Source organism: Strix aluco, chromosome 4 (assembly GCF_031877795.1).
Source record: "Strix aluco isolate bStrAlu1 chromosome 4, bStrAlu1.hap1, whole genome shotgun sequence".
NCBI lineage: Eukaryota > Metazoa > Chordata > Aves > Strigiformes > Strigidae > Strix > Strix aluco.
This window is the reverse complement of record NC_133934.1, coordinates 83318039-83344874: the sequence shown is the minus strand read 5'-3', so window position 1 is coordinate 83344874 and position 26836 is coordinate 83318039. Positions and strand designations below refer to the sequence as shown.

The 26836-nt window shown below is 37.9% G+C and overlaps 1 protein-coding gene across 1 annotated transcript in view; it reads right to left on the bottom strand.

Annotated features, from left to right (window-relative positions):
* Positions 1-2173: 2173 nt before the first annotated feature.
* Positions 2174-26836, bottom strand: part of IQCM (IQ motif containing M) — a 112866-nt gene continuing 88203 nt past the window's right edge. The window contains 2 exon segments of the mRNA XM_074821287.1: positions 2174-2271; positions 26616-26774. Of these exon segments, the coding sequence (XP_074677388.1) occupies positions 2174-2271; positions 26616-26774 (257 nt within the window).

The window sequence follows — 26836 nt, the reverse complement described above, 5'->3', positions numbered from 1 at the left end:
TCAAAGTCTGTGAAGAGCTTTGGTTCTTATTAAGACATACCCTTCACAGTCCAGCGACTGCCAACGGAGGCAAGCCATTGACAGTTCATTTACATATAAGTGATGACTTCCATCAGGTAGTTGGCTCAAAAATACAATGGACATTTAGAGCATATCCAATATTTCTTGTTCTTTGATGAGCATCAAGTGCCAACTTATACATAGAAACCGACTATTGGAAAGTGAAGGCTTCTCTTCACTGACCTTACACTGTCTTTTGCAGATCTGGAGTGACATATTGTCATGCCACTAAACGCAAAATCATTCCTCCAAAGAGGCATGTAGAGCAAGCTGGTATTAATAAACATCAAAACAACTGTAGGTTGGATGGTAAGAGCTGGATAAGCTGTAGAGCTGTATGAAAAAGACACACTGTCCCCTGGTGCTGGAAGGAGTAGGGGGAGAGGGCAGCCTAGATGCCACTCCTAACAGTGGATGCTAACAGATTCACAGCTAGAGCAAATACAGCCGGGCAAGGCAGAGGGAAGAGACCAGCCTGCTGTGGGCTGCAACTGGCTGGGGCAAAACAGAATTCAGTCCTTGATACGGTTTTGCATGTAGGGGCTATAGTAAGTGGAGGAGCAGAGGAGCCAGTGGTGAACCATACCCAAAGGTCTGGCAGTGATAAGAGATGACGGACGTGCACCTGCTGCCTGGAGGGCATGAGGGAGAATAAACCACTCCGGTTAATGTTAGTTACTTTACTTAGGGTGTTCGCTATTGGAAGGCATTATTTACAAGGTCAAGAGCACGGCAGAAGAAATTTTAGAAAATAATAGAAATATAATAATAGAAAGTTTTAGTTAATAAAAAATAACAGGAAAAAAAAGAAATAGAAAAAAAATAATAATTAAAACACTGAAAAAGACTGAAACAGGCAAAGGGGAATGTGTACCCTCATTCTAGAAGCTGGACAGAGCCAGAGTACGTGTCCCACAACAGCATCTATTCAGATGACTATTTTTTAACATTTGTGTTAAAAAGAATGAAGGGAAGCAGAACATAAGCCTTCCAATTACCCAATTTCCACTGAGAGAAAATAGGCAGAATCCATGCAGCAGCATCAGCAGACGCTTCAACCCTTCTCCAAATTTTCCTCTGCACCCAATTTACCCTCAAAGCCGCAGCATCAGTTGTTCATATGCAACGTGCTTATGCCTTCAAACTAATCAGCAGGAGTGTGGTTAACTGAAAACCTGGTAGGTCGTTTTTAATCTCAGAAATGATAATTGATTGGCTTCCTTCTGCCAGATGCTTAGGCACTTTGTTTTGGCAGAAGGGTCATGAACAGCTGGGGATGGACAGTTGGAAACTTCTAAAGGGCATCATCTGTACGTGAATAGACACTTCTCCCTAAGCAGCACATTTCTTTTAGGGGCTCCCCGTTGGCTCTCACCTCCGGGTGGGCTGGATGCTGAAGCAGCTGCTGGTGTGCCTGTGCAGCAACGGGGAAGAAAACTCTGTGAAAATTAATGATTTTCTTGCATCAGTTGTCAGCTGTGCTTACAGGACAAAAGAAACAAGCCCTGCCTGCAGTCCTGAATACTTGCCTCCATGTTGCACAACAGATTTATGCCAGTTTCAGGGACAGAGGTACCACTGCACTCATTGAGAAAAATTAGAGGTGCCATTTACTCTTTTAGGCCCCAAATTCTGAAATAGTTGCTGATTTTTTTCAGAAGGATGTTGTCTCTCCATTTACAGGAAGACTGTCAGAATGAAGATTTGTCCCTTATACAGGTTAAAGAAAAAACACCTAAAAAAAGAAACCCACTGGCTTATATGTTGCCCTAGGAATGTTACTAGTTGGTACAATTTTATGTTTTTCTTATCAATTGACTATGTCATAGCACTTTGATCTTTGAATCCGTTATGTACATCGCACACTGATTCACCCTGTCATATGCAAATTCATACATATGTTTTAAAAAATGATCTAAAATTATGTAACCTGTTGGATTTTCACATTTATTTTTATGTCCTCATTAAGGAGGTCTTCAACATGAAGGAGTCCTGTGTCCTGCTTGCTCTCAGATGTAATATTCTTACCCTACAAAAGAGTGTCTCTACACTGGAACTTTATTTCTAAAGACTTCACCAGCTATTTTTCATGCAGCGGCACCAAAGATCCTGATCAGAGAGGTGATTTTCTTTTCCACTCTCTCTGAGAAGAAGTTGCTAATGCAGCTGACACTCGAAAATCAGTGTTCTTTGACTTTTGATGGGAAAGTTCTGCAATAAAAAATAAACATTTATTAATTAGAAGTATATCAGAAGTTTAATACGTAGAAGTTTGACAACAAAGGCCAATAACATTTCAACACCAAAACCCCCAAATTCTACATTCTTGGGAGAAGACTGATAAATGTCTTTTCTCAGTTGACATTATTCAGAAAACCTGGGATGAATTTTCAGACTGTTTCAAGGAGACCAAACTCATATTCTAAATAAACAAATTATTAGCAAGGGTGACTTGACCTGACTCTGTTTACAGAACCATGTTGTATTTGCAAGCAAAGCTCGGTTTAAGTGTCCAAGTAAGATGTGGAATTGCTAAATTATTCCTAGTTCCAGTTACTGGATTCCCCTAAGTCAGTAAGTTTGCAGGTCATGTAGAGCTGTTTTCCGTGTGATCAAAGATAAATTACCGCTGTTTTGGATTACTCACAAATCTTTATAAAACATTTATTTTTTAATTTATAAACCTCACAACACATCCTTAATTGGCCATGCTATAACACAGCTTTTTAGTTTCAGCATTTGCTAACAGAGTAGTTCAGTAACATTTTTTGTTTTTCAGAAAAGGAAAAGTTGAGCCAGATATGTAAAAGCAATCCTTACAAAAAAAAAAAAAGAGCAATTTTTAATATTTTATAAAGCAAAATAATAGAAAAGGAAGATATTTACCATGTGGTCCTGCAACCCCAGGAATCTCCCTATTTTATTTTTGCTGATCTGAAGTGAGGCCTTGTTTTGGCATATAGTAGAGGAATGGGAGAGTTTGTTTAAGAGGTTTTTCTCATCCTAACCGAGCCAAGGAAGAAAAATATCACCAGCACATGACAAGAGGACTTATTAGCACCCATCAAGAGGGAAGAACAATGGGACCAAAAATACAGTCCTGTACATCAGCCAGTCATACCTACAGAAGGATATAAGAGTTGACACAGAAGCTCCTAAGTACTAACACTTTAGTTCCACCACCCCCCCCCCCCCCCCCAAACCGAACACTTTTTTTGTAATCTTTATGTCCCCTGGAGAAACACTCTTAAACTGCAAGTGAAAGGGGAGTGCTAGGGAGCCAGGTATGACTGCATTAAGCACATAAGGTCATGCTTCACATGCCTTGCCAAAAATAGAAAAACATGTATTTTTACAATTAAGTGGTAAATTCCGGGTAAGAGGAGGGAGAAATACTTCCTTCTATACTGCATTCACAAAGCAGCCCCTTAGCAACTCAGCTTGTTGCACAGAAGTGCCTCACACAGTAAATACTCATTTGAAAATAGGACCAACACCATCCAGAGCTATGTTCTTGGTATGTATTTTGGCTTGCTTTAAAGCAAAATAAAATAACATATATTTAGCTTTAAAATGGCACATATTTGGCACAGTTTTGATGAATAGGAGTTTACCATGTGGATATTACTTTCTTCAGAAAATAGACTATTCAAAAGAAATAACAAGAGCAGGATGGTTTCTAATATGTTCCAAAAGTAGAGAAAACAAACACACACACACAGAGTCAAATAAACAAACAAACAAAGGACTTTGTTCCACAAATACTTTCACATGTGAGAAAACAGCACTTTGCTGCCTCCATGCCAGTTGTTATTTTTGCAGGAAGGAGGACCGATTCCCTTCTGACAAGACTAGGATTACTGCCATCGGAGTAACAGGTAGTTAAATGACTTCCACAGACATAAAACAACTTTTTCTTTTTTCTTTTAAAACTATCTGTCATTAATACAATAGGGGATTCAAATGATGCACACAGACACATGCATGTGCACCCCGACTTCATGTACCACACCACTGAAGAAGGTCAGGTGGACGAGTCCCACAAATCCCTTTATTGCTGATGGTGAACTTGCAGGGTGAGACTGACAGGAGGCTTTGTGTTGCAGACAGGCTTTGTGGGGTAGGGTAGAGACTCGGCAGGAAATGAAGAGCTGTTCAAAGAGTTTTCCTTCCTGCATCACTCTGGTCAACACAGCCAACACCCTTTTGGCCACTGTGTTACTCCTGCAGTGTCTCTATGCTCAACATGTTCCTTATGAATCCTCTTAAAAGATTATTTGCACCTTTAACATTCTGACTGAGCAATGCAGTCCTCAGTGATGGTCTCCAACTGGAAAATACAATTGGAATCGCTGGAGAATAATTATAAAGAGTATAGAAAGAAACAATTGCCAAGAACATTTACATTATGACTTCAAAGTCTAACCAAGCCTCTCCTCCATCAGTAGTGAAAACAAGGAGACAGGAGGAGAATAACAACAGAAGGGATAAGAAAGAGAAGCAGCTGGAAGAAATAAGCAGGAAGCCCCAGAATGGAAACTCTCTTGGCAGTATCTGTGGAAAATAGACCCATATCCATCGAGCTGAACTGTATAAAATAATCCATTACCAAATAAAGATTTAAATTATACACATATTTAAACTTTGCTATTACCTATGCTGCTCAACTAAAGAAAAAAAGAAGGGCTTTTGGTAGTTTAGAGAACAGTCCAAATAAGAAGGGCCAAGTGAAATTGATTTCTTGCTCTGCATGGTGCACTTGGTTTCTTCAGGTTCTGTGCATGGAGACTGCCTCACCAAAACTCTCCTTGCTGAATAGACCACTTGTGGTTTCTCAAAGTCTGATCAGCACTGAGAAGTGTCACAAGTGGGACTGGGAGGAAACAACGCCAGAAGTATTTCATTAAAAAAATCCCAAGAACCAGCATGTTGTTAAACCAACAAAAAACTGACCACACAAAGTATCCTTCACAATTACTCCTCAAGATACTTATAGAACAGATAAACAAAAAGCTGCTCTAAACCAGCTCTCCAAGATAAATCCATGCTACCTAAAAATTAACTTGTAGTGCTCACACATGAAGCTGTACAAGCATACTACACAGCAGAGGCAGACACTTTGCAGCTCATTAATGACATATTGTGATGAGATACTGATACCGAAATTTTTCCTGTGGGCAAAAAAAAATTACAAAGTCTAAACCAGATCATTTAAATGAATTGGTTTTGACATGTCCATTTCTGCAACCGTTTGATAAACGCCTCGAACACACTTTGTGACTGTGGTAGTGCACTGTTACAGATTGCCTCAGTCATCTGCCTCAGTTTCCTCATCTTGAAAGTTAGGATAATACTGAATCCTTTTGCAACCGTTAATTATCTTTTTTTTTTTTTTTTTTTTTTTAAAAAGCTATAGAAAATTAGGTATCACTTGGTGTTAAAAGTGCAGCAGCAAATGTACGTTTTACACTGGTCAGCATCAGAGGTACAGCAGCCTAACTCACCCTGGACAAAGTTATCCCGAGCTGAATAAAGGCAGAATTGTACAACTTTGTCACACAGCCGGCTGCAAATCTAACTGCAAGTTCTAATCACAGAGGAAAGAGGAAGAACTACAAATGATTCTTAAGGGAAATAATTTTTAGGTAGTATCCCAAAACCAGGTATTCAGGTGTTGCATAGATGGCCACTGAAAACTGCTGAAATTGAAGATGAAATCAAGCATGACCTGGAACACCAGCAGGTAAAGCAAACAGGGTTGGTTTGGATCCTTCCACGAGAAGGAAGCTACAAGCTGAAATCTTGAGTGATATCTCTCTTGAGCTTTCCAGTTAATTCTTGTTAGCATGAATGAATTATGTTTAAGATGCTTTTCAGTTTTAAGATATTATGTGCATTAGAGAAGCATAAGTCACCTTGCCTGTTTAGATGGGTGCTATTGCATCTGTTTACTGCATTAGACACTAAAAGTACAGTTACAGTCATGAAAAAGGACTACGAAGACATGCCATTTTATTTCTGGACCACTGGTGTTCCTGTAACTACTTAGAATCATAAATATTTATTTTTTATAACAAAAATAATTTCTTTGTTTTTTTCTTTTTTACTTCTTTCCCTTTTCACTTCAGCTCTTTCCAGAAGCAATGGAGCTATAAAAACAGCCTCAGTCCTATGCTGGCTCAAGTTAGCAGCAATATTGTAACGTAAGTTTCTGTTGCAAAAAATTCATTAAAAGCAAAGATGACAGCTTGACTTTCAGATCACAGGCAGAGTTACAGGGCTGGCGTGTAAAGAAAAGAAATCATATTCTTATTGGATATGGAATTCTCTGAGATAATAAATATGAAAACCTGTAATGACATTTTTGGTCAGTCTCCTGAATATAACTAATAATCAGATAGTCTGCTGTTTCACAACCTTGGCTGCAATTTACAGTTAGTTATACATAGGCAGATTTCCCGACTCACCATATTGGCAACACAAATAAAAACTGAGATGTACAAAGGGATGTGAACAATGGGAAAAAGCAAAGCATTCTAGTAGAAATGCAGAGATGGGTGAGAATTAGAAAGCTTAGACCTTTTGTCTACTTTTGTTAGCTAAATTTGGGGTCAAGAAGAGAGGGCTGGCCCTCACCCATGAGGAATGGCATTGTCCCACAGAGGGTCAGCGAAAAGGATGCCAGCCCATGGAGACACAGCCTCACCTTGACTTCAGAGCAGCACCAATGACCAAAAGTTCAGGAGTGTTGTCTGCCTCCAATGAAAAAAGGTTCCTCTACCTTTGGCATGTCTTTTAAAGCTGGCAAATCCAAGGTAACAGCACTTGGAGAAAGGCAACTGGAGAGACCTGAGTCTCTGCAAGCTCCTGAGAGACAAATATGGTAATTTTAGAGGAAGCCTATACTTAATACTACAAACCAATTTCAAATTCACAAAGTGAATACACACAGTGTGATGTATGTGACATAAAGTCATGGGATTCTCTTAAAATATGATTCTACGATCCTCTTAAAATACATGCAGTTGAGTACTAGCTCTCTCACTGGCCAGTTCCTGCATTGGGTCCAGTGATTACTACGTATATAAGATTGCATTATAATCTAACAGTTTGGAAAAAATGGTGTCTCAAATCATTCATTATTATTTATAATCCAGAAGCACAAAAGCTGGAAGAATGTAATTTCAGAATTAGTGGAAGTGACAAACGAAAGCAACAAACAATAAAAGACAAATGATACTGAAATATTAGCTAAGTTACAAACTTGAAAATATTCTATTTTCTTTACATATAATATGAAGCTTCTTCATCATGTCTCCGTTAGCACTTCCCATATCTTAGCTACAGTATATGTATGCTGATATGGGAACGTGTTCTGTGCCTTATGGCTGGTTATATATTTCTCAAAAGTTAATCCACTTTGAAATTTATTAAGCAGTAAAACTAAAATTCTATTAACCTTAATGGGATTTACACGAGGGAATTCACACTTAATATGGATGCAACACTGATGCTTAAAACTGTTGCCAGAAAAAAAAAAAAAAAAAAAAAAAGACAGGCTTAGTGTAGCTAAAGCAAAGCCATCACATTTTCTATTTATGTAGTCCTTCACAAGGGTAATCCTCTGTGTATTAAGGAGAGAAGAAAAAGTCACAGACTGGTTAGTATTTAAGTTTCTAAGATGCCAAGCGAGATAACTACATTTGTCAATAAAGGGTGGTCTTATTGGTGTGGGACTAATAAACATTGGTAGAAGGATGGGAAGGCATTATCTTCAGTTTTCTTACAGGTCCTGAAAGTGCTATTGCTCACATTTTCTACTGTATAATGCTGTACAATAACACTGCTGTTGGAATACATTCCCTGTAATATAATATACATGTAATATAATGAATACAAATTCACATTCTCCCTGTACCAGCCATTCCTCACAACCAAACTAAAGTAAAACTCCTCCGTTTTTTCTCAAGAGAATATTCATCTCTATTGTTTCCAGGGTAAAATTAATTGTGGAGTAGCCTCTAAATCATCACGTGGGAGATGATTGACTTCATTTGGAAAGGCTGAGTAATTTCTGAGTATGTGATCCTGAATTGTGTTTTCCAAGAAGAAATTTATCGGAGCAAAGCACCAAAATGTAAAATTGGGAAGGAACAGGAGGTCCTGAGTTTTGTTTAAAGGGGACCACTTAATGGTGGGTACATCAGAGTGAGGTCTGCACATAAAAACATAGGGATCCTGGGGCTTGATGCCTCACCTGTGCCAGGGAGGAATGGAATTTGTAGGAGTGACAGCAGGACCTGGAGAGTATTTTGGCTCCTGCAGGTACAGCTGTAGGATTCCTTGGACTTCCAGGCTTTGTGGGGTGACACACAAGGGCTGTAACAAGCAGTTAACTCTTCTGAGGATGGCCACAGTTAAGAAGTTGTCTTTGAAGTGGTTTCATGGGTTTCAAAGTGGCATGTCAGACACATTTTGGGCACTCATGTGATACAAAGGTTGAATTATTTGTCCTGGCACTTTGTCCTAGGAATATGTTTCACTCCAAGCAAGCAATGTTACCCAGGTGGTATCTTGCCCTAGCAGCCTTATATACCAGTCCCAATGAAAACATTTGTAATACTGAGGTCTAATCTTCTGCAGAATAAAATCAAACAAAAGTCCTTGGAACAATTATAAAGGAATTATAAAAATTTAAGTAAATTACTAGAACCATCCCGGACTTCACAAGCTTCCTAATTTGGATTCCCTGACATAAAAATAGCAGCCTGAAACAAAACTACTGAAATAATGCTGTAGTACAGATAAATTGGTACTGTTAGAATAAACCACACTGTAAATGCACTCAGATACACTGACATTAACATGCAGCCTGAAATGATGAAAAAGAATCACTTCCTTTCTTACGCTACTTTTCTTTCATTAGGCATTAAATATTCACAAAATAAAGCCTTTCTCATGCTCTTAGCATCTTTGCCCTTCTTTGGCAACGCAACCCTGATACCCTAACATTAACATAAAGTTTTCTAATATGGATTTGCAGCTAGAAGTCTGGTTTGTTATTCCATTCATGTCATTCTGCCCAGAAGTGTTTTGAAGACAACCATTTTAAAGCCAAGAAAGTTGAGCCCCTCTCTGTGCAATATGACCTGCTGTGTCAACATTCTTCATTAGTTAAGATAAACTATACAAAAATCTGAAAATGAAATTAGATGTTGCAGAGATGAATTTAATGGTAACTATCTTCTGAACACAAAGATAATTTGATTTTGGTCTTACAGTAAGCTTTCTCATACATAGAATCAGATCCAGGTTATGTACAGTAAATCCAAGCCTGGATCTTTTCTCTCCATGTGGGTGGAGGGTTCTTTTGCAAGGGCATTTGCATTTGAAGACTTGGGGCTTCTGTATTTTGGGCTGCGTTCTCCTTTTCATCACATAATTGTAGTAACAGAAGCATGATAGGAGGTGATTCATCTGTACATATGTCTGCCAGGAATCTTGAAATGGTGATTGATTTTGGTCATAACAACTGGTCTTCCTAGAAACAAGAACAGGAAGAACAGGAAGAAAGTCCGGACCCAATCTTTTAATAAAATGTCTGAGACTGGACAGTCAGATACCGTGATCTTCATTTGAAAAACCACTCGATACAGCATGAAATAGAAGAGATTTTTTCGTAAGCCCACTGAACTTAATGGAACCTTTCCATTAACAGCAAGTAGTTCCCCATGGTGGCTGTGCTCTCCAACCAGGGGTAAGAAATGGTGTCTACATACCTATCTGGTCTGGAAAAGCAGATTAGCCATCCCACAGAGCTTTCTCTTGAACCCTGTAACATGCAGGGTGAGAAAACTGAATACCTCTGAATATTTATGCCATAGTCTCTTGTGGTGCACTGAACTTCACACTAAGATCATTGAAACAAATACTGCATTGCTCATCTTATATTTCCATTTTTTGTAGTGATATTGAGGGATATTTTACATTCAAATGCTATCTGTCTTGAATTAATGAGGATAAGAATCATGCAGTACATTGCTACATATTTTCAGTAGCCCTTCTGTTGTTTTCACCCTGTGAATGTTCTTGAGGGGAAATATACCACAAGAAAAGACATATATGAAAGGAAAAAGGTAGTTATACTGAGTTCTCTCTCCCTTCCTACTCATATATCTGTCTTTATTCTTTCTGCAAAATATCCACATGGCTGATGGGCCACATGAGAAAGGATAGAGAGAAATATTGAGCAAGAAAAAAATAAATTGAAAAGGTTTATTTCCCTTAAAAAACTGTGCAGCAAATGGAGAACAGGCACCGTAATTCTTTCCTAATATTCTAAATTCTTTACCATCTCCAATCATATTCAGTGAGGATACAGTCACTGCATCTGTACTTCCTTGCTAATTTATCATGCTACACCATGCTCCAGTAACCAGCTTCCCAAACGTCCAGATCAGTCATCAGTCTGGATCAACACATATCCAGTCATAATTTCATGCCGCTAAAACCCACATACCAGGAAATGGAGGTGCGAACAGGTTTGTGCACATGGATGCAGGAATTCAGAAGACCAGTAATCTGGACAAGCACAGGCAGGACATCCGTAGGCTGTCTGTTCAAGACCAGTTTATTTTCTGCTTTATTTCCTGATGTGTTTATAGATATATATATCTATATATCTAAAAATATTTGTATTTATATATGTGCGTGTGTGTGTAACACACACATACACACATATATATATAAGTATATATATGATCTTTTCTTCTCAAGTTTGTATCTATATTACTATTAAGTATACAATTAAATTATTATAAGCTTCACTGTATTATTTAAAATACTACTTACAAGTTTCTATACTTTTCACTGCATCCCTTTTTAAATAAATTCATGAAATTATTTTTACATAGCATTGAAATTAATTATAGTTGAATATTCAGCCTTAATGGAATTAATATTTAACAGATTTCTGCAATCTGTCCAAGACTGTTTGCTAAAGAACAATATTATTTCTACTGTTGCATTTGAAACAAAAATTTCTTGAACTCTCAGAAAGTGAGAAAATTGGGATTTCACAACAGAATATTAGAACATGTCCTCATACAACGCTCCTGAAACATTCAAACATAGCCACACATCTGGGAAGCTGTTGCTATAAAATCTCTCTTATGCAAGTAATCCTTACTCAGCCTTTAGTCAAATTCCAACCATTCAACAAAGCTTGTAATTTCCTGAAAAGTCAACATTTTCTTTCAGAGAAAGTGTCCGGGGAGTCAGGTGACAAAATAGAAATGCTGAAATAAAAATGCTAAATCAAGAATTTAAGAGATAATGCAAACTACTCAATTAAATCCCTTTGCATTTTCTTCCATCTTGCCGAGACACATTTTTCAATAATTTTTATATCTGGGAGCAAAAACCTCACCATGTACCGTAAGCCAGTTAGGAACAAACACATATTATGTCCTATAAGGATTTACTATTTTATCAATGGGAAAACAACACCTAAGTCTTCTGTCAGAATCAACTGACCTATATGAATAATTATAGATAAAAATATTTTATGCTTTTGGGGCTTCTAGATTTTTTTGTTCTCTGTACCTTCAGCTTCATAGATACAAAAATTTATTCAGAATAATTCTGCTCTGAGAAGCTATGAAGATTAAACACTATGGTCTGTACATTCATGACATCAGACACTGTCAAAAAATGGGAAACTTCTGTGCAAACTGCAGAGACTTGTGGCAATTACTTCTAATTTTCTTGATCTTTCCAGAACAAGCAAAGAAATAGCAGCACATTACAAAGCCACTTTTTTTTTTTTTTTTTAGGGCTATTATCACTAGTTAATGGAAAGTTGTCTTCAGAATTACTATGAAGGTTATAAGCCATGCATGGATGTAATGCAACCAACTAAAAATATATTAGACTGGGTTTCCTTGTTAAATCAAAATAACTCTTTCCTCCTGATACACTCTGTTTATTTGAGCTGACCTCAAATACTGTTCCATTTATGGTCTGTATTTAGCCCTATAAATACAGTAGTTAGAATAATTTCTATAACAAAATCTGTAGAGCAATTTTGGATCCTTCCCTATTAACTGGAAAAACAGAAGGTAATGTTATTTGAGGAAAGGGGACAATCACTGGAAAGGCAAATTGGCCAGTTACTCAGATGCCCACTTCCATTAGTGAGTGCATTCTTCCCCTCTGCCATGCCCCAATATTTGCTGTATCCTGGGCACGTTCTCCAACCCTCAAAAAGTAGACTGAAGGTAGAAACTGAGTTTTTCCACTTATCATTATTGAGGAAGCCTCTTGAAACTTTTACTTCATTCTTGACAAAGGTGGAGCAAGGAGCCCACTTCTTTCAGGACCATCACAATATTTTGGAGCCTTTCTTTTTCAATTTTCTTGTCAGCTCACAGAATCACAGAACGGTTGAGGTTGGAAAGGACCTTTGCAGGTCATCTTGTCCAGCCCCCTTGTTCAAGCAGGACCACCTACAGCAGTCTGCCCAGGACCATGTCCAGACAACTTTTGAGTATCTCCAAGGATGAAGACTCCACAACCTCTCGGAGAAGCCTGGCTAGCGCTCAGTCACACTCAGAGTAAAGAAGTGTTTCATGGTGTTCAAACAGAACCTGCTGTGTTTGTTTGTGCCTGTTGTCTCTTATTCTATTAACTTCCCAGGAATCAAGGTAAGGCTGGCCAGCCTGTAGTTCCCTGGGTCCTCCTTCTTGCCTTTTTTGAAAACATGAAGGACATTTGCTTTCCTCCAGTCCTCAGGAATCTCTTCCAATTGCCATGATCATTCAAAGATGATTAAGAGTGGTCTTGCAATGACATCAGCACTTGTGGGTGCATCCCATCAGGGTCCACGGTCCATGATGTATACCCAGTTTGCTTAAGTGTTGCCATACCTGATCCTCTTCCACCAAGGGTATGCCTTCCTTGCTCCAGGCTTTCCCATTGACCACCAGGGCTTTGCATGTCTGAAGGCTGTTCTTGGTAGTAAAGTCTGAGGTAAAGATGACATTCAGTACCTCAGACTTTTCCATGTCCTGTGTCACCAGATCTGCCCTATTCAGCAGTGAGCCCAGCTTTTCCCTAGTCTTCCTTTTGCTACTTCTGTAGTTGTAGAAGCCTTCATGTTGCCTTTGACATTCCTCACCAGTTCCAGCTCCAGGTGGCTTTTGACTTTCCTCACTGTATCCCTGGCTACTCAGACAGTGTCTTTATATTCCTGCCAGATTACATCTCCCTGCTTCCACCTTCTCTACTTCTTTTTTGTGTTTGAGTTTGGCCAGGAGCTCTTTGTTCATCCATGCAGTCCCCCTGGCATTTTTTCTTGACTCTCTGCTCTTTAGGATGGACTGGTTTTGAGCTTGGAGGAGGTGTTTCTTGAATATCAACCAGCTTTCTTGGACTCCTCTTTCCTCTAACGCCCTATCCCACAGAAATCTTTTAGGCAGTTCCCTGAGGGGACTGAAGTTTTCTCTTCTGAAGTCCAGAGTTGTGATCTTGGTTTTTAGCCCTGTTCCCTCTTCTCCGGTTTCTAAACTCCACCATTTCTTAGTCACTTTGACTGTCGCATCCCCAGCAAGCACTTCCTTGTATGCAAGTATGAGGCCCAGCAGACCACCTCCCCTTATCGGTTCCTCTATCACTTCTGTCAAAAAGTTGTCATCAATGGTCTCCTAGAATCTCCTTTTGCCCTGCTGTGTTGTGTCTCTCCAGCAGATATTGGAGTGATTAAAATCTCCCATGAGGACCAGGGTCTGTGAATTCAAGGCTACCTGAGGCTTTCTGTGGAAGGCCTCATCTACCTGGTCTACCTGATGAGGCAGCCTATAGCAGACTCCCAGTATAATGTCTCCCATCCCCGTAAGCTCACAGTTGCCTTGTCACCCACCTCCAGGCTGAGCACCATGCACTCCAGCTACTTTCTCACATAGAGAGCAACTCCTCCCTCTCACCTTCCCCATAATGCTGCCTTGCAGGCACTTCCTTGCTTACCTGAAAACGCTTCAGATGACTCTGCTTAAGCCCTGTTCTGTTGATTATGTGTTCCGTTTGTTCACATCACGCCATGCCCTTGCAGAAGACTCAAGCAGCACAGTACAGCCTTGTCTTTTAGCTGCTGTAGACCTTTTTTCAGATAGGCCCTGAGTAAAAAGCCCTGCAGCCTCTGGTGAGGACACAGCCAAGCTACTTCCAAGCCTCACCGAAAAGATCTGCCTTGCTACCACATTTCAGAGCTCTACCCTGTTCACAGTAGTCACTGAGTCTTTGCAATAAAAACTCCTAATGCCCATATGTGGCAAGCATTTGCTGTTTACATAGCCATTAGCCAATCTTTCCAGAAGATTTCTTTCTTGCATGCCATTTTCTTACTCGGGTTACAAGTGCAAAAAACAGAGGCCTGTAGTAATATGTTTTAACAGGCAAAAACTCAAACATGAAGTCACAGCCACAATTTTTTTCAGATGTGCTTTTCAGCGTAGTCTTAGGGCAACAGAAAAAGCAATATTTTCTTTCTGCTTTCATGGTAAGATTTAGTTTAAAAGATCTTTTCTTCAGGCTGATATGTACATTGAAAGCAAGATTTAATCAAGAATTACACTGCTTAATACTGCTTTGCAGAGCTTTGATTGATTGATTCAGCCTTCCTTTAGTTATATGACAAATGAATGGAATAAAGCATGAATAGTCTCCCTATCTGGTCTCTCCATGCTCTGTGGTGTTCATGCCAGCCTTAGCAAAAATGCTTTTTAAGATCAGTCTAAAAAAAAAAGGGTCAGAGCCTATCACAAACCACTATATCAAAGAAATATGCAAATCTTTCCTTGTTCCATACTCTCCTTAGCCTCCCACTACAATTATAAAATTACAGGGTATTAATAGAAACTAAATAAAGCACTTTGAAAAGACGAATTCCAAAGATGCAAAATTCAAATGCCAAATAGAGAGGATGCAATTAGATTCTTAAATAATTCTTATCACATTTCATGCTAATATTAGCACTTCCAAAAAACAATAGAAAACTGCAGTATTCCCAGAGACACTCCATTGAAAAAGCATAGTGAGGCACAGAATTCTTGGTGAATTCTTATATTTTGATGTTATGCACAAATAACATTTATCTCCAGTTACAATAGCAAAAATGATTTTGCACTCCAAAAAGAATTCGTAATGTTTATATGGTGACATCAAGAAAAAAATCGTAGTGTTTTCTTCTGAACCAATGCAATAGCAAAATGAGGCTTTTCTACTTAGATTTTTCAGAGCACAAATTAGCACAAACTTTTACTTAATTGGGCTCTTCAAGTAAGTATGCAGCAATGAGCATTAGTCTCTCCTCATTGCTTTTTAAAACCTTTATGTCTATCCAGGTCCCATAGCCTTACAGATTTTAATGGCCTTAATGAAGAAAAAGAGCACTGTTATTCAATTTGACTCAAGCAGATCTCCATTCAGAATTACAATGTCGCCATTCACAATGCTATTGTTAGGGTTGTGTCATCCTTTATATTTTAAATCTTGTTTTTCAGGAGTTTTTAACTTGCCAGTAATTTTTCTTCCTTGAATCTCAGGCTTAGGAAATAAAGTTGGTCAGTCGGTCTGTCTGTCTATTATCTAGACACATAATCTCCATTCCTGCAGTACACATTGACGACTGACAGAATCATCCGTTTGGTGAGTTCTTTGGAATATCACTTTGCACAGCTCAAAATCACTGTTGTTCTAAAAAGTGGGGTTTTGCAAATGATTTACCCACCATACAGTCAAGTTAATTTGGATTTCCTGATGGCAAAAAGAATCTAATTGAGTATTTGCAGGACTGAGGCTTAAATATTTGCTTCTTATGGCTTGTGTTTTTTTGCATGTACTACATCTCCAAGATCTTTTTCACCCAGAATGGGTATATAACTAGGTATCACAAACTGAGTGGACAGTTTTTCTTTTGATTTAATATCCTAGAATAAGCAATTTTACCACATTCAAGAGCACATTCTGTATTGGAGATGATTACATACCAGAGCAAGTTCATTAAAATCAAGTTTACATTTTGTACAACTGCAAATGTACAAAGGGCTAAATCCTCAAAATTCAGATTGCCAGGTTACATCAAGGAAGGCAGAAGGAACACAGGTCCCATCTGTTTTGCTAAGTGAAGAGTGAAAGCAATTGCATTTCAGGAGGAAATGTGGGATCTGTGGATCCCTAAACTGTGCAAGCACCATTTCTCATAGATCATCTTGGCCATTCCACAATTCCTTTTGAGGATGCTCTTGCGGGCAGCCCCAGAAGACTGAGGCTTTGGTACACCATGTGCACCAGGTCTGAGCACCTTCTCCATAGACATAAATATTCCATCTTCCTCTTTTCATATTAGAACTGATTTGGCGTCAGAGACAGGGGATCTTCTGTGATTGTGAATGGCTGATTACCGTCCTTGAAGAACGTCAGCACATCTACAATACAGCTCAGCTCTCACACCTTCTAGATCCTGTGTTCCCACAGGATTTTCTTTATCTAACCCAAACAGCCCATCTGCCTTGCATGTGGTTGGAATGTGAAGAACTTTCCTGTTTCATAAATCTGATCACTACACTGTTGGTCCTACATATTAATGGTTCTAGAACAGCTGCCTCAGATTTAAATCTTTGCTTCCATGTGCTGTATTGGTAACCCTAAAATGGATTTTCTACTTTCTAAGTGGGCTGTGATCCAAACCACAGGAATTGGCCGTAACCTGGAGTTAGATGCCATCTCAGCGTGATATGAAATATTCACTCCAGGGTACACAGTTTGCAATAACTTACACCAAGAACTAGCTGGAGTAGGAATGAAGTTGGGTATTAGCTGAACATCCTCAGCAATGCGACTCTCAGAGAACAAATTGTTATATCTAAAAGAAAATACTGCTTTCTAAATGCTGGACCAACTGCTGGGAAAAATTGGAAGGTGAGAGGAACAGATGGTTCTCTCTGAGACCAGCGAAGACTGAAGGGAGACAGTAGGATTGAGAGAAAGTGAAAAAAAATAATATCTGAACTCCCCTTTCTTTGTCTTCATTTCCTCCCCCTCTTCTCTCCAAATAATGCACACTTGGAATAACCAGTATGACTGCAGAAGTCACCGAAAGAGTACTAGAACCTGGAGAAAAAGCTTTCAGCCCATGAGAACTGCACTCACAGAGCCACACTTGATCCACTCAAAACTCTCATCAAGTGAGAAGTCTTCTTCTGGAAGATAAGAATTATTGGTTTAGGCTTAGATCCTTGCTGGAGGATCTGGAGCTGCTAGATCTGGAGCTGACATCAGAGGTCGGATTAGATATAGATTTCTGTATTCTCCTTCATTTAAGAGGTAGCTACAATGGAGATTTAAATAATCTCTTCTACCCTGAAAATTATTTTTAATATCAGATAACAAATATATCAGCTGGTTTTCAAAATATTGTTTCTATATACATAGCTGTATCAATTACATAAATTTATGAAGATGGCTGGCTTGATTTTCTAATCAGAAAGTTTTTTAAACATGATTTCTTGCTCTAAAAGGTGATCACTTTAAGATCACCATTGCAGAAGAGAAAATTTCCCATTTAATAGCTGGCAGTATAGTCAGAATATGCTTTGAGCTGACTAGATGTATTATCACCTGTCAGCTATTTAGAGCTCCTATTAAGTTAGAAGATAGACCCGCACTGAGTTGGGGACAACTACATCTGCTTCCAGACATCAAACTGACGTTTCCTGGAAAGAAAACGCCCCACCTGTTCACTATAGCCTTTGGAGCTGCCAACAGGGCAAGCAGACATTATTTTCAGGATAACCAACTGAAAACAGATTAGCAAATATTAAAACTTTGCCACTACATTATTCACTCCAGTACGTTACTCAGGACTGGAAGCATTTGTATTAAATATGGCACCTGCTGGAGACTATTCAAGAGAACAAATCAGATACAGGAATAAGGCCAGTAACAATGACTCTGGGGGGAAAAAATGCCCTGAAATAAATGGATTCCTATTTTCCTAATACTTTGAGGAATCTTCTCATTGATGCTTAACACTTTCTTATAACATGGCCAATATTTTATTGATCTATGAGTCTATTAATCCCAGAGCCTCTTTTTATGGGATGTAGAAATGAAAATAACTGTGGGTATGCAGGTTCTTATGTCTCTGTGGATAATTTGTCATACTCACCAGCCAGTATTGAGATGTCCTCAGGAACTCAAACAATCAGATCACTAAAATCATTGGTCCAAATTTCTTAATTTGAATTATATCTTCTGAAATGTCTTTCCTGCTAATAAAGGAAGGAGTTTGCTAAGCAACAGATTCAGCATTTCTTCTTGTGACTGAGACCCTGAGATCAGTTATAAATACTAGACAGTGGAATGCCTGGGCCTAGAAGATATTCAGCAATCTGATTCTTGTTGTATTCAAAATTTCCATTGGCATCAAGTGAAATAGATGTAAGCAATATTTTGCCTATAGTACCCAAAGCAAATGCAAGCAAACATTTTAGTAGGATTACAAAGCATGTAGTTTATATTGATTTCAAAGACAGACAATTGATTCACTAAATATTTTGCATATTTTAAAACAATTTAGTTTTTAAACATTACAGAAAAACAACATAAACATATTTGTGAAAACTAGCACACTAGCCCATTAGACTACTAATACTTTTTTCTAGCACACTAGCAAAAAGAATGTAAGTAGGTGTGTGGCAATAAACAGTAAATATGTTTCAAGAGCCTAGAAAGTAGGATTTAAAGAATTTCTGTTTTTGTAAACTATAACTCACTTTTAGTGTTTTAGAAATCAATCTTGTCAATGGATTTCACATTCTAAGGACTGCAAGCACGAATCACAGATTTGACAGTACCAAATTTCTTGACTGTATACTTGAAGCTACATTTGTAGTGCTTTTTCAAACAAAAAGACTCTCTAGTACAATTAACTTTCCCCCCAAACACCCCCTCACACTAGCCTTGTTTTTCTTAAACTTACCAGGAAGATACTAAGTTATCTGCAGATATGCATCTGGGAAGGGCAGGTGGTAATTGCGATGCTAAAAGAACAATTGCTGTTTTGAAACCCTGTCTTGCTTACAGCTTCACCATTCTGAGTATCATGTTCTTTAACTGTAATACTGCAATTTTGGTTTCTAAGGGATCTGATTTCAGGGTTACACTTGCATCATTCCCAACACAATTTTGAAATACAGTTCTTCTTGCTGTGGAATTCCAAAGCTTTTAAGTTATTAAAATTATATGTCTTTATATATTTGCTATAGATATAATACAGTGCAGCAATTTCTTTGAGGCAGTTATGGTTCTCTGAAGTCAAGGCTTTGTTGCAATCGCTAAAGTCAAACCTGAGTGACTTTTAGAATTTGTTCAGAATTTTTTTCTACTATCTACCCTGAACTGAGAAAATTGTTAGCAAATCAGTTGATTTACTGATTTCATATCTATGCCAGTAGCCACAAAAGCTGAAAGTTAAATTTTCCTTTTGCATGTAATGTTTTAATATAGGGACCAAAGGATAACATGGTGTTCCTACTCTACCAGTCCTTCATAAAGAACTGCATGCATTACTATTCTATATGAGTTATGAAATTCTTATTCAAGGGAGCTTTCAAATGGTAGGCAAGAACTATAACAAAACCCACATATTTTGCTGGTATTTCTAATGAGTGGACTAGTAGTATAGTTAATAAATAGAACAATTTCATTGTCTTTCCTGTTCAGGAGATTAATTTGATTCTATATTCTTGTAACTAAAAGCATAATTTTTTTAGATCAACTTTTCAGCATTGTCCTGGTTTAGCCAGGATAGGGTTAAGTTTCCCCAGCAGTGGGGGGAAGCTCTAGCCGGGTTATTCATATATCATGCTGATGTCACATCCTGGCGCGAGCGCGGGAAGAATCGGTGATTGCGTGGGTTGGTGCAGCCGGTTCTCTCACTGCTGTATCGGTATATACTTTGCTCTGTTCATTGTTATCACTGTTATTCTTATTGTTATTGTTTGTTGTGTTGCTGTTGCTCTGTTGTATTAAACCTTTCCTTATCTCAGCCCCGGGACTTTGCATTTCACTCCCTTTGTGGGGGAGGGGCAGCGGCCGCGTGGTCTCAGACCCCGGCAGGGGCTAAACCACCACAGCATTCTGGTTAATTTGCACTCATTTTTTTTATAGCACAGATTTCTACATGCAACTATTGGGACAAAAATTACCTCCAGAGTATTTGCAGAGTAGGACAAATATTTCTTGTTCTGCCATGAATTCATCAACAATTTGTCTCAGAACTTTAAATTCCTAATTTAAAGGCAGAATTCCAGTTAGATTCATACTGGAATTCTTTATGATCTCTTTGTAAGATCCTTGCACACCTTTAAGATGCTTTGATTTTATAAACTCTCTAACAAAGGCTAACTTGACCCTGGTTTTCAATTAGGATTCATGTTCTCGGCCCACTCAGCTGATAAGTAACACCATTTAATCATGTAATTCCAAATAAAATTAAATTTTAAAATCTCTTTATGATATTATTTGATTACCATTCCCTAGAAAAGACTATGCCTTGCTTCATGATAAGCAGCAAATGACAATCCAATAATAAACATCAGTTAAGAAAAGAACATACAAATATTTTTGGCTGTTATCTTTGATATTTTTAAAACTTCTCTTGGTTCACAATGAAATAATTATACTTCAGTTCAGTGGAACTTTAAAAAAGTGACAGCTTGATTAAAAATTTTCTCTTTTCTTTTGAATGGTTTGAAATTTGTATTTCAAATACATTGAAGGAAATTTTTAAACAAAAAAGTATCATTGAAGAACACTGACATCTTTCACTCAGAGGATGCTGAAAAAAGGATACCAACTACGTCAGTCAAAAATAAAAATATTTTAAAAATCAGTAGCTGCACTTTCCTTAAAGAATTTGATGTGATAAAATAAATAATAATAATGTATGTATAACGTTCCTATGTAATATATTTATACATAAATGCATATGTGTATGTACATATATATACTGTTCTCTATTTCTCATTATTAAAATCTTTTGGAAAGTTTGTTCTTAGCAGACGCATTATGTTATATTTCTTTTCAAAAGCTGAAAAAGGAATGCTACACTAATACTAGTCCTCACAGGTTGCAATGACTTATGCTTTACATTTAAGAAATATCAGTTTAGTTTAGTAGATGTAGAACAGTTTAGAAATTATCCCAAATCTGCATTTCTAGGATCCTAGATAATTCTAGAACACTTCAAAATGGTTCAGGCTTGACACTGTGTATACACACCCAGAATAATTTGTGTACTTAGTGGCATTTTTCCATAATTCTACCTTAGGCATGTCTCTGCATCTTTTGAGCAAACTTTCAGATGAACAGGCTTGAGTAATGCAAAGCCTATTTGAAAGTCAATATGAAGGCTTCATGCTCCATTACTTACATTTCAGTGGGCTCAGTTAATCAAATCAGGAAACAGAAATAGAACTGTGAGATTTAATTGACTAGTCACAAACATGCATACAGGTCACATTTCAAACTCTGACTTTGCAATGTGATGGATGAAATTTTAGAAAACCTCAGCCACTCCAAGAACCTCTTAAACACAAAATTAGACAAGGGTTGACTTTTCCCCGATTATTGGATATATTTCATTGCTAAATTATTACCAACACAAGTGCCACATACACAGAATCATATGAAAATAGGACTAGAAGGGATGTGACATCTCCCTTTTGCCTTCTTCTAAAGAATTTTCAAACACTATTTTTCACCTTTTATGAAATAAAATTCTTCCTTTCTGACCAGTCAAGCTGTAACTTCCAATATTTTAAAAGGAGTTTTAGTCTGAATTTTCCTTCATATTCCTTTGATATCCAACACAGCTCAGGAAGCTAAGGTGTGCTCTAATGTTAAATGCCCCATAGTAAAAGAGCCACAATTATCACCTTAAGGGCAGCACTAAGATGCCACTGCACTATCTACAACATCTACAAACACTCGTGTTGATGTGCAGCTTTTCTGCCCTGCTGCATACCCTGTAAACATTTAGAAAATAAAGGCCTTGCAGTAGAGAGCTTGAGCTTTCATTTGTAAGTCCAAATGTTGCATTCCAATTTGCTTTTTAGAGACAACTTCACAATCCCCCAAACTATAGCAAGCCATACTGCCAGACTAAGACAGAGGAAGAAGAAGTTTTGCAAAAATGCAAAGGAAAAAAATATAAACATACAGTAGATAATGCAAGTCTAGCCCACTGGGCATACATTGTTGGTCACAGCATGGATCTGACACTGTGGGGTATACTTACAGCATGGGGTATGGAGAACTACACACACAAACAATCGTGAGAACAGTGTATTTTTTCTTATGTGAAATGCATTGAAAATTGACCCTGTTGGGATGTAAAATGGGGAATTGGATTGTTGTGGAAATTCTCCTGGTTTGAGTGCTTTTTAAGTGTTGAATTTTCTTTTTAAGTGATCAAAAGTGTCTTTGAGTCACAACAGTCAAAGATGGCAAAGACCACATATTGCTCTAATTCTGGTCTTCACGACATCTTGCAGAGATTAATGCTTGAAAGATATTATTAGAACTTTCTATTCCTTTATCCCAAACTGACACCATATGAAAAGCTTGCCATCATAGCTCTTCAATATCTTCTCTTTTTATTTTTGAAGCTATACCATGTAAATTAAACTGGGAAAATCATATCAAAGCTAAAAGAAAGAGCTAATATGCACTACATGCAGACATTTAAACACCTGCCATATCCTCTCTTGCTCAGGTAGTGGAATAACCACTCTACCCCTTGAAGTATGAGTGCTTCAGCCTTCTGTTTCACATTGCTTCCTCTCTGCTTCTTTCTTTCCCCATGGAATTGCTGAGTCCATGTTTACAAAAATTCTTCTCACATACACGATAATGCTGAAAAGTACTACAATTCTAGTCGGTAGGATGCGGTACTTTCAGGGCCCTCTTGCCACAGTTAAGTCTAGCAGCAAAAGGAAAGGTTGATGGAATTGTGTCTGTTCTGGATATTGCCAGGAAATCATCCTGGCAGAGATTCTTTACACCCATGAGATAGCAATGAGTAAACAGACTGCTGTGGGCATACAGGAGCGTGTTGTAAGGGACTGATCTACATCACCACTGAACATTTCCATTGACTTCTAGAGGCTCTGGTAGTAAACAGTGGGATTGTAAATTAGTTTCTCAAGGAAAGGCTTCTCTTCAAAAACCTTTTGCAACCTTACTTCTCCATTTGAATTAACCACAATAAGCCCATTGCTGTACTATCAATATTGATAATTTCAAGGTGTATATGTATGTTTCCAGCAAGCACAATAACATTTCTGTTGTATTGCTTCTTTGTAGCAGCAAAACATTGAAGAAAAGTCTTATTTTACAACAAAAAAACCCAAAATACCATGTCCTGGTTCCATAGGGGAGCAAGACTTTTTTAACAGATAAAGTAAAACATTGTGTCCTTCCTTTAACTATCAGAAGGATATATTGTACCACAAGCCTAATAGAGAAAGGCTGACTCTGTGTCATCATTGATAGTGTTATACAGCTTAGTATTTATTTCAAACTGCTCACACAGCAAAATAAAAGTATTGATCAATCGTCCATGCCATTATTTAAATAAGGAAACCATGCCTTCTTTCACCTAAAAGCACTTCAGGAAAGTGTATTTGAAATACTGTCCCATTTTCAAATATCAAAACCGGGATATATGGAAAGTTGAAATGCTTGCGAAACTTACCACAGTGACAACATTCAGTGTGAATTGAACCTTGATGTCCTGACTCTTTAATCAGTAAAGCAATCTGAATATAAGAGCTGGCAAATAAATCAAGGAGGAATATGCATTTTCATATAGTCATTTTTCCAAGGGGAAATGAATATTATCTTCCATTTTCCAGTTAAAAAAATACAGGGAAAATTACTCATCCTTAAAAGAGATGTTAGCACACTACTTACTGGTAATGTAAGAGCAATAATAGTTGATATAAGTGCAGAAATGTTATGAAAACATGCCTTGTATACCAATGATATGAAAAAAAAATTGTTTTTCAAAAAGTTTAAAAGCTTAATTCCTGCTTATTTAAGCACATGTAAAATTTTTATACTTAGATTAGAAATTAATGGCACACTGCACCAGAATCCATAATTTACATATACGGTGTAAATATATGCCTATGGGAACTTCCACTTTTGAATTAAATATGATCACAGTTGAAGGATTGTTTATCTTGGCTTAGGTCTTTACCAAATAGTAAAAGCCTTGCCTACAGATGAGTTGGTAAGTGGGTGTTCACTGCTTCACAGTTACCCACTGAAAGCTCAATGCATCTCAGAAGCCACAGAAACAGACACAGTAAGCAAAAAAGGGGTGTATGAATCCTGTAGTGTTTATGAGTATTACTGATGGAACACACAATAAATTTCCAGGGCTATCCAGAGCTAAAATGCTTATTGGAAGAGGACTCTGAGCTACAGAAAGTCCTCCTTCAATAGACTAATCTCTTTTCAAGGCAACTGCTGCATCTCTCTTGTCAACCAGTTTAATAACTGCTGTAACTCAAGAAGATGCAATACTCTGGTCACTGAGCAAAAAAGCTCGAAAGCCCTCGAGAGGTAGATCTTACCATATACATCATAATCTCATTTGAAGATCTATTTTTGTCTCCTCCACTATTCTTGTCTATGATATAATCAAAATCTGACAGACCAATATGCTATCAAATATCTGAATAAGCACGTTAAATCAAAAGTCATTATCTAGAATATTGACTAGCATGAGGAGAGCATTTAAATACTTCAGGTCTTGGCAGACTTCAATAATCTCACAAAAATGGCACCTGTGTACAAGTGTTGTATACCAGCCTTGCTGCATTAAAATCAATGAATTTAGGACTATTTGCAGCAGACAGGGACCTGGCCCAAAGACAGTATAATTCAGCATATCATAGTATGAGTTCAAGCACAGTTAAAGACAGTGCTAATGGCACATCAAAAACAGAAAAAAGCTTTTGTATGCCTTAAAAATACCCTTTATGTCTGCAGGTAAGAAAATATCCTTTTACATTTCATTTTCAATCAGACGCTTACAGCTGTTAGAGTAATGAATTATTACTTATGAAAATACAGTAGTGAAAAATTAGTTTAAAAACAGATCCTGCAACTTAAAGTTCAAGTGAGATAGAAAGATATTTTTTTGAATAATAATTTCTTCAGCACAGCAGCTGTCATGAAGACACTTGTGAAAAGTGACAGGAGAAGGAGACTGTCTTGTTAACACATCGAGGATGAGCACAACTGTCTTAATTTCAATCCAGTGCTCTTTTCATCTGAATGCAGCACAAGAACACTGAATGTTATCTGGACAAGGGATGGCTCCCACTCTCCTCTGCTACTTATTCCTTCTTTCCACAGTCTTCTGATTTATATACACATTTGAAAAATAATCTATATTTGCAGAGGTAGACATTTGTCTTTCCTTGTCCTTAAATTCCACGTTTCTGCGCAACCTAGAGAGTGCTGTCTTGGGGCCAACATCCTAGAATTAGTTTTAGAGTCTAAATGAACTGCAGGAAATTCCCATGGAGGTGTGGGAGTAGCTGACAAAATTTTGGCCTTGAGTTTCTAGCATACAGCTTGGCTGCTATTACCTGGCAAAGTAAGGGGAAAGGGTATAAGAAGTGCAAATCATTTCCCATACAGACTTTAGTCTGATGTTTCCTCTGACTCCAAGCTTGTGACAAAGAAAAATCTTCTTATTCTAATATTAAGAAACCAAAACCCCAGCCTGCTACACACTTCATAGTTTTGTGGAGGTTTTTAATTGATTTTTTTTCCTTTTATTTTCACCCCTCCCCTGCTCACACAGTCCCTGACTGCAGTCATCATCCCTTTCTCAGTGGAATCATGTCCTGAGACAAGCCAAGTGTATCTGCTTAGACTTTGCAGTAGCACTGTACCCTCAATGCTAACACAACCTGGAGAGGCATCCTCTCCTCTATCTTTTTCACCTCCTCCCTTCAGCACACACTGTGGATTCTTTCTGCACATCCAGATTCATTTGCATGTAAATGTGGAGTCCCTCTGCCTGTGATTCTGAGGCAGAAGCGGCAGAAAGACAGCTCTGCCCCTAAATTTGAACCTTCAGAGATTACAACCGAGCATGCCCTCGTTGATATTAACACACACAGAAAAACTGTTGTAGGTTAAGTGTGATGCTCAGTTGCTGAATTAGTAGGATTTGTGTTGGAAACTACTAAAAACTGAGGGTTTTTTCTCATTGTATTGAAAGCCAATAGGTAAACTAACTCAATTTTTGTAAAGTATACATCAGTTCTTCAGCGGCAGGGGTGGTGATGGTGCTGAATTTGTTTGTAGACATGTATATAACACATATACAGGTTCTAATAGGTGATGTGGAAGGTACAACATCTTCATGCTCTTCATTACATTAATATCCTTCTGAGGGTTGAAATTTTTACCTGATTTCTTGGATCCATCTTTTCCAGCCATGAGAGGGTGCACCCATGGTAGCTGCACTGTAATTGGGTTCTTCCCTTTTGCACCAAGAGGAGGAAATAATGTGAAAGCCATTTCAATTGCTTGATGCTTTTTGATGCTTCTTACAGCAGCAGTGGAAACTGAAGAAAAGAAAAAAATGTATAATCATCAACATCTTTCCTCTGATATATATAAAAATGAA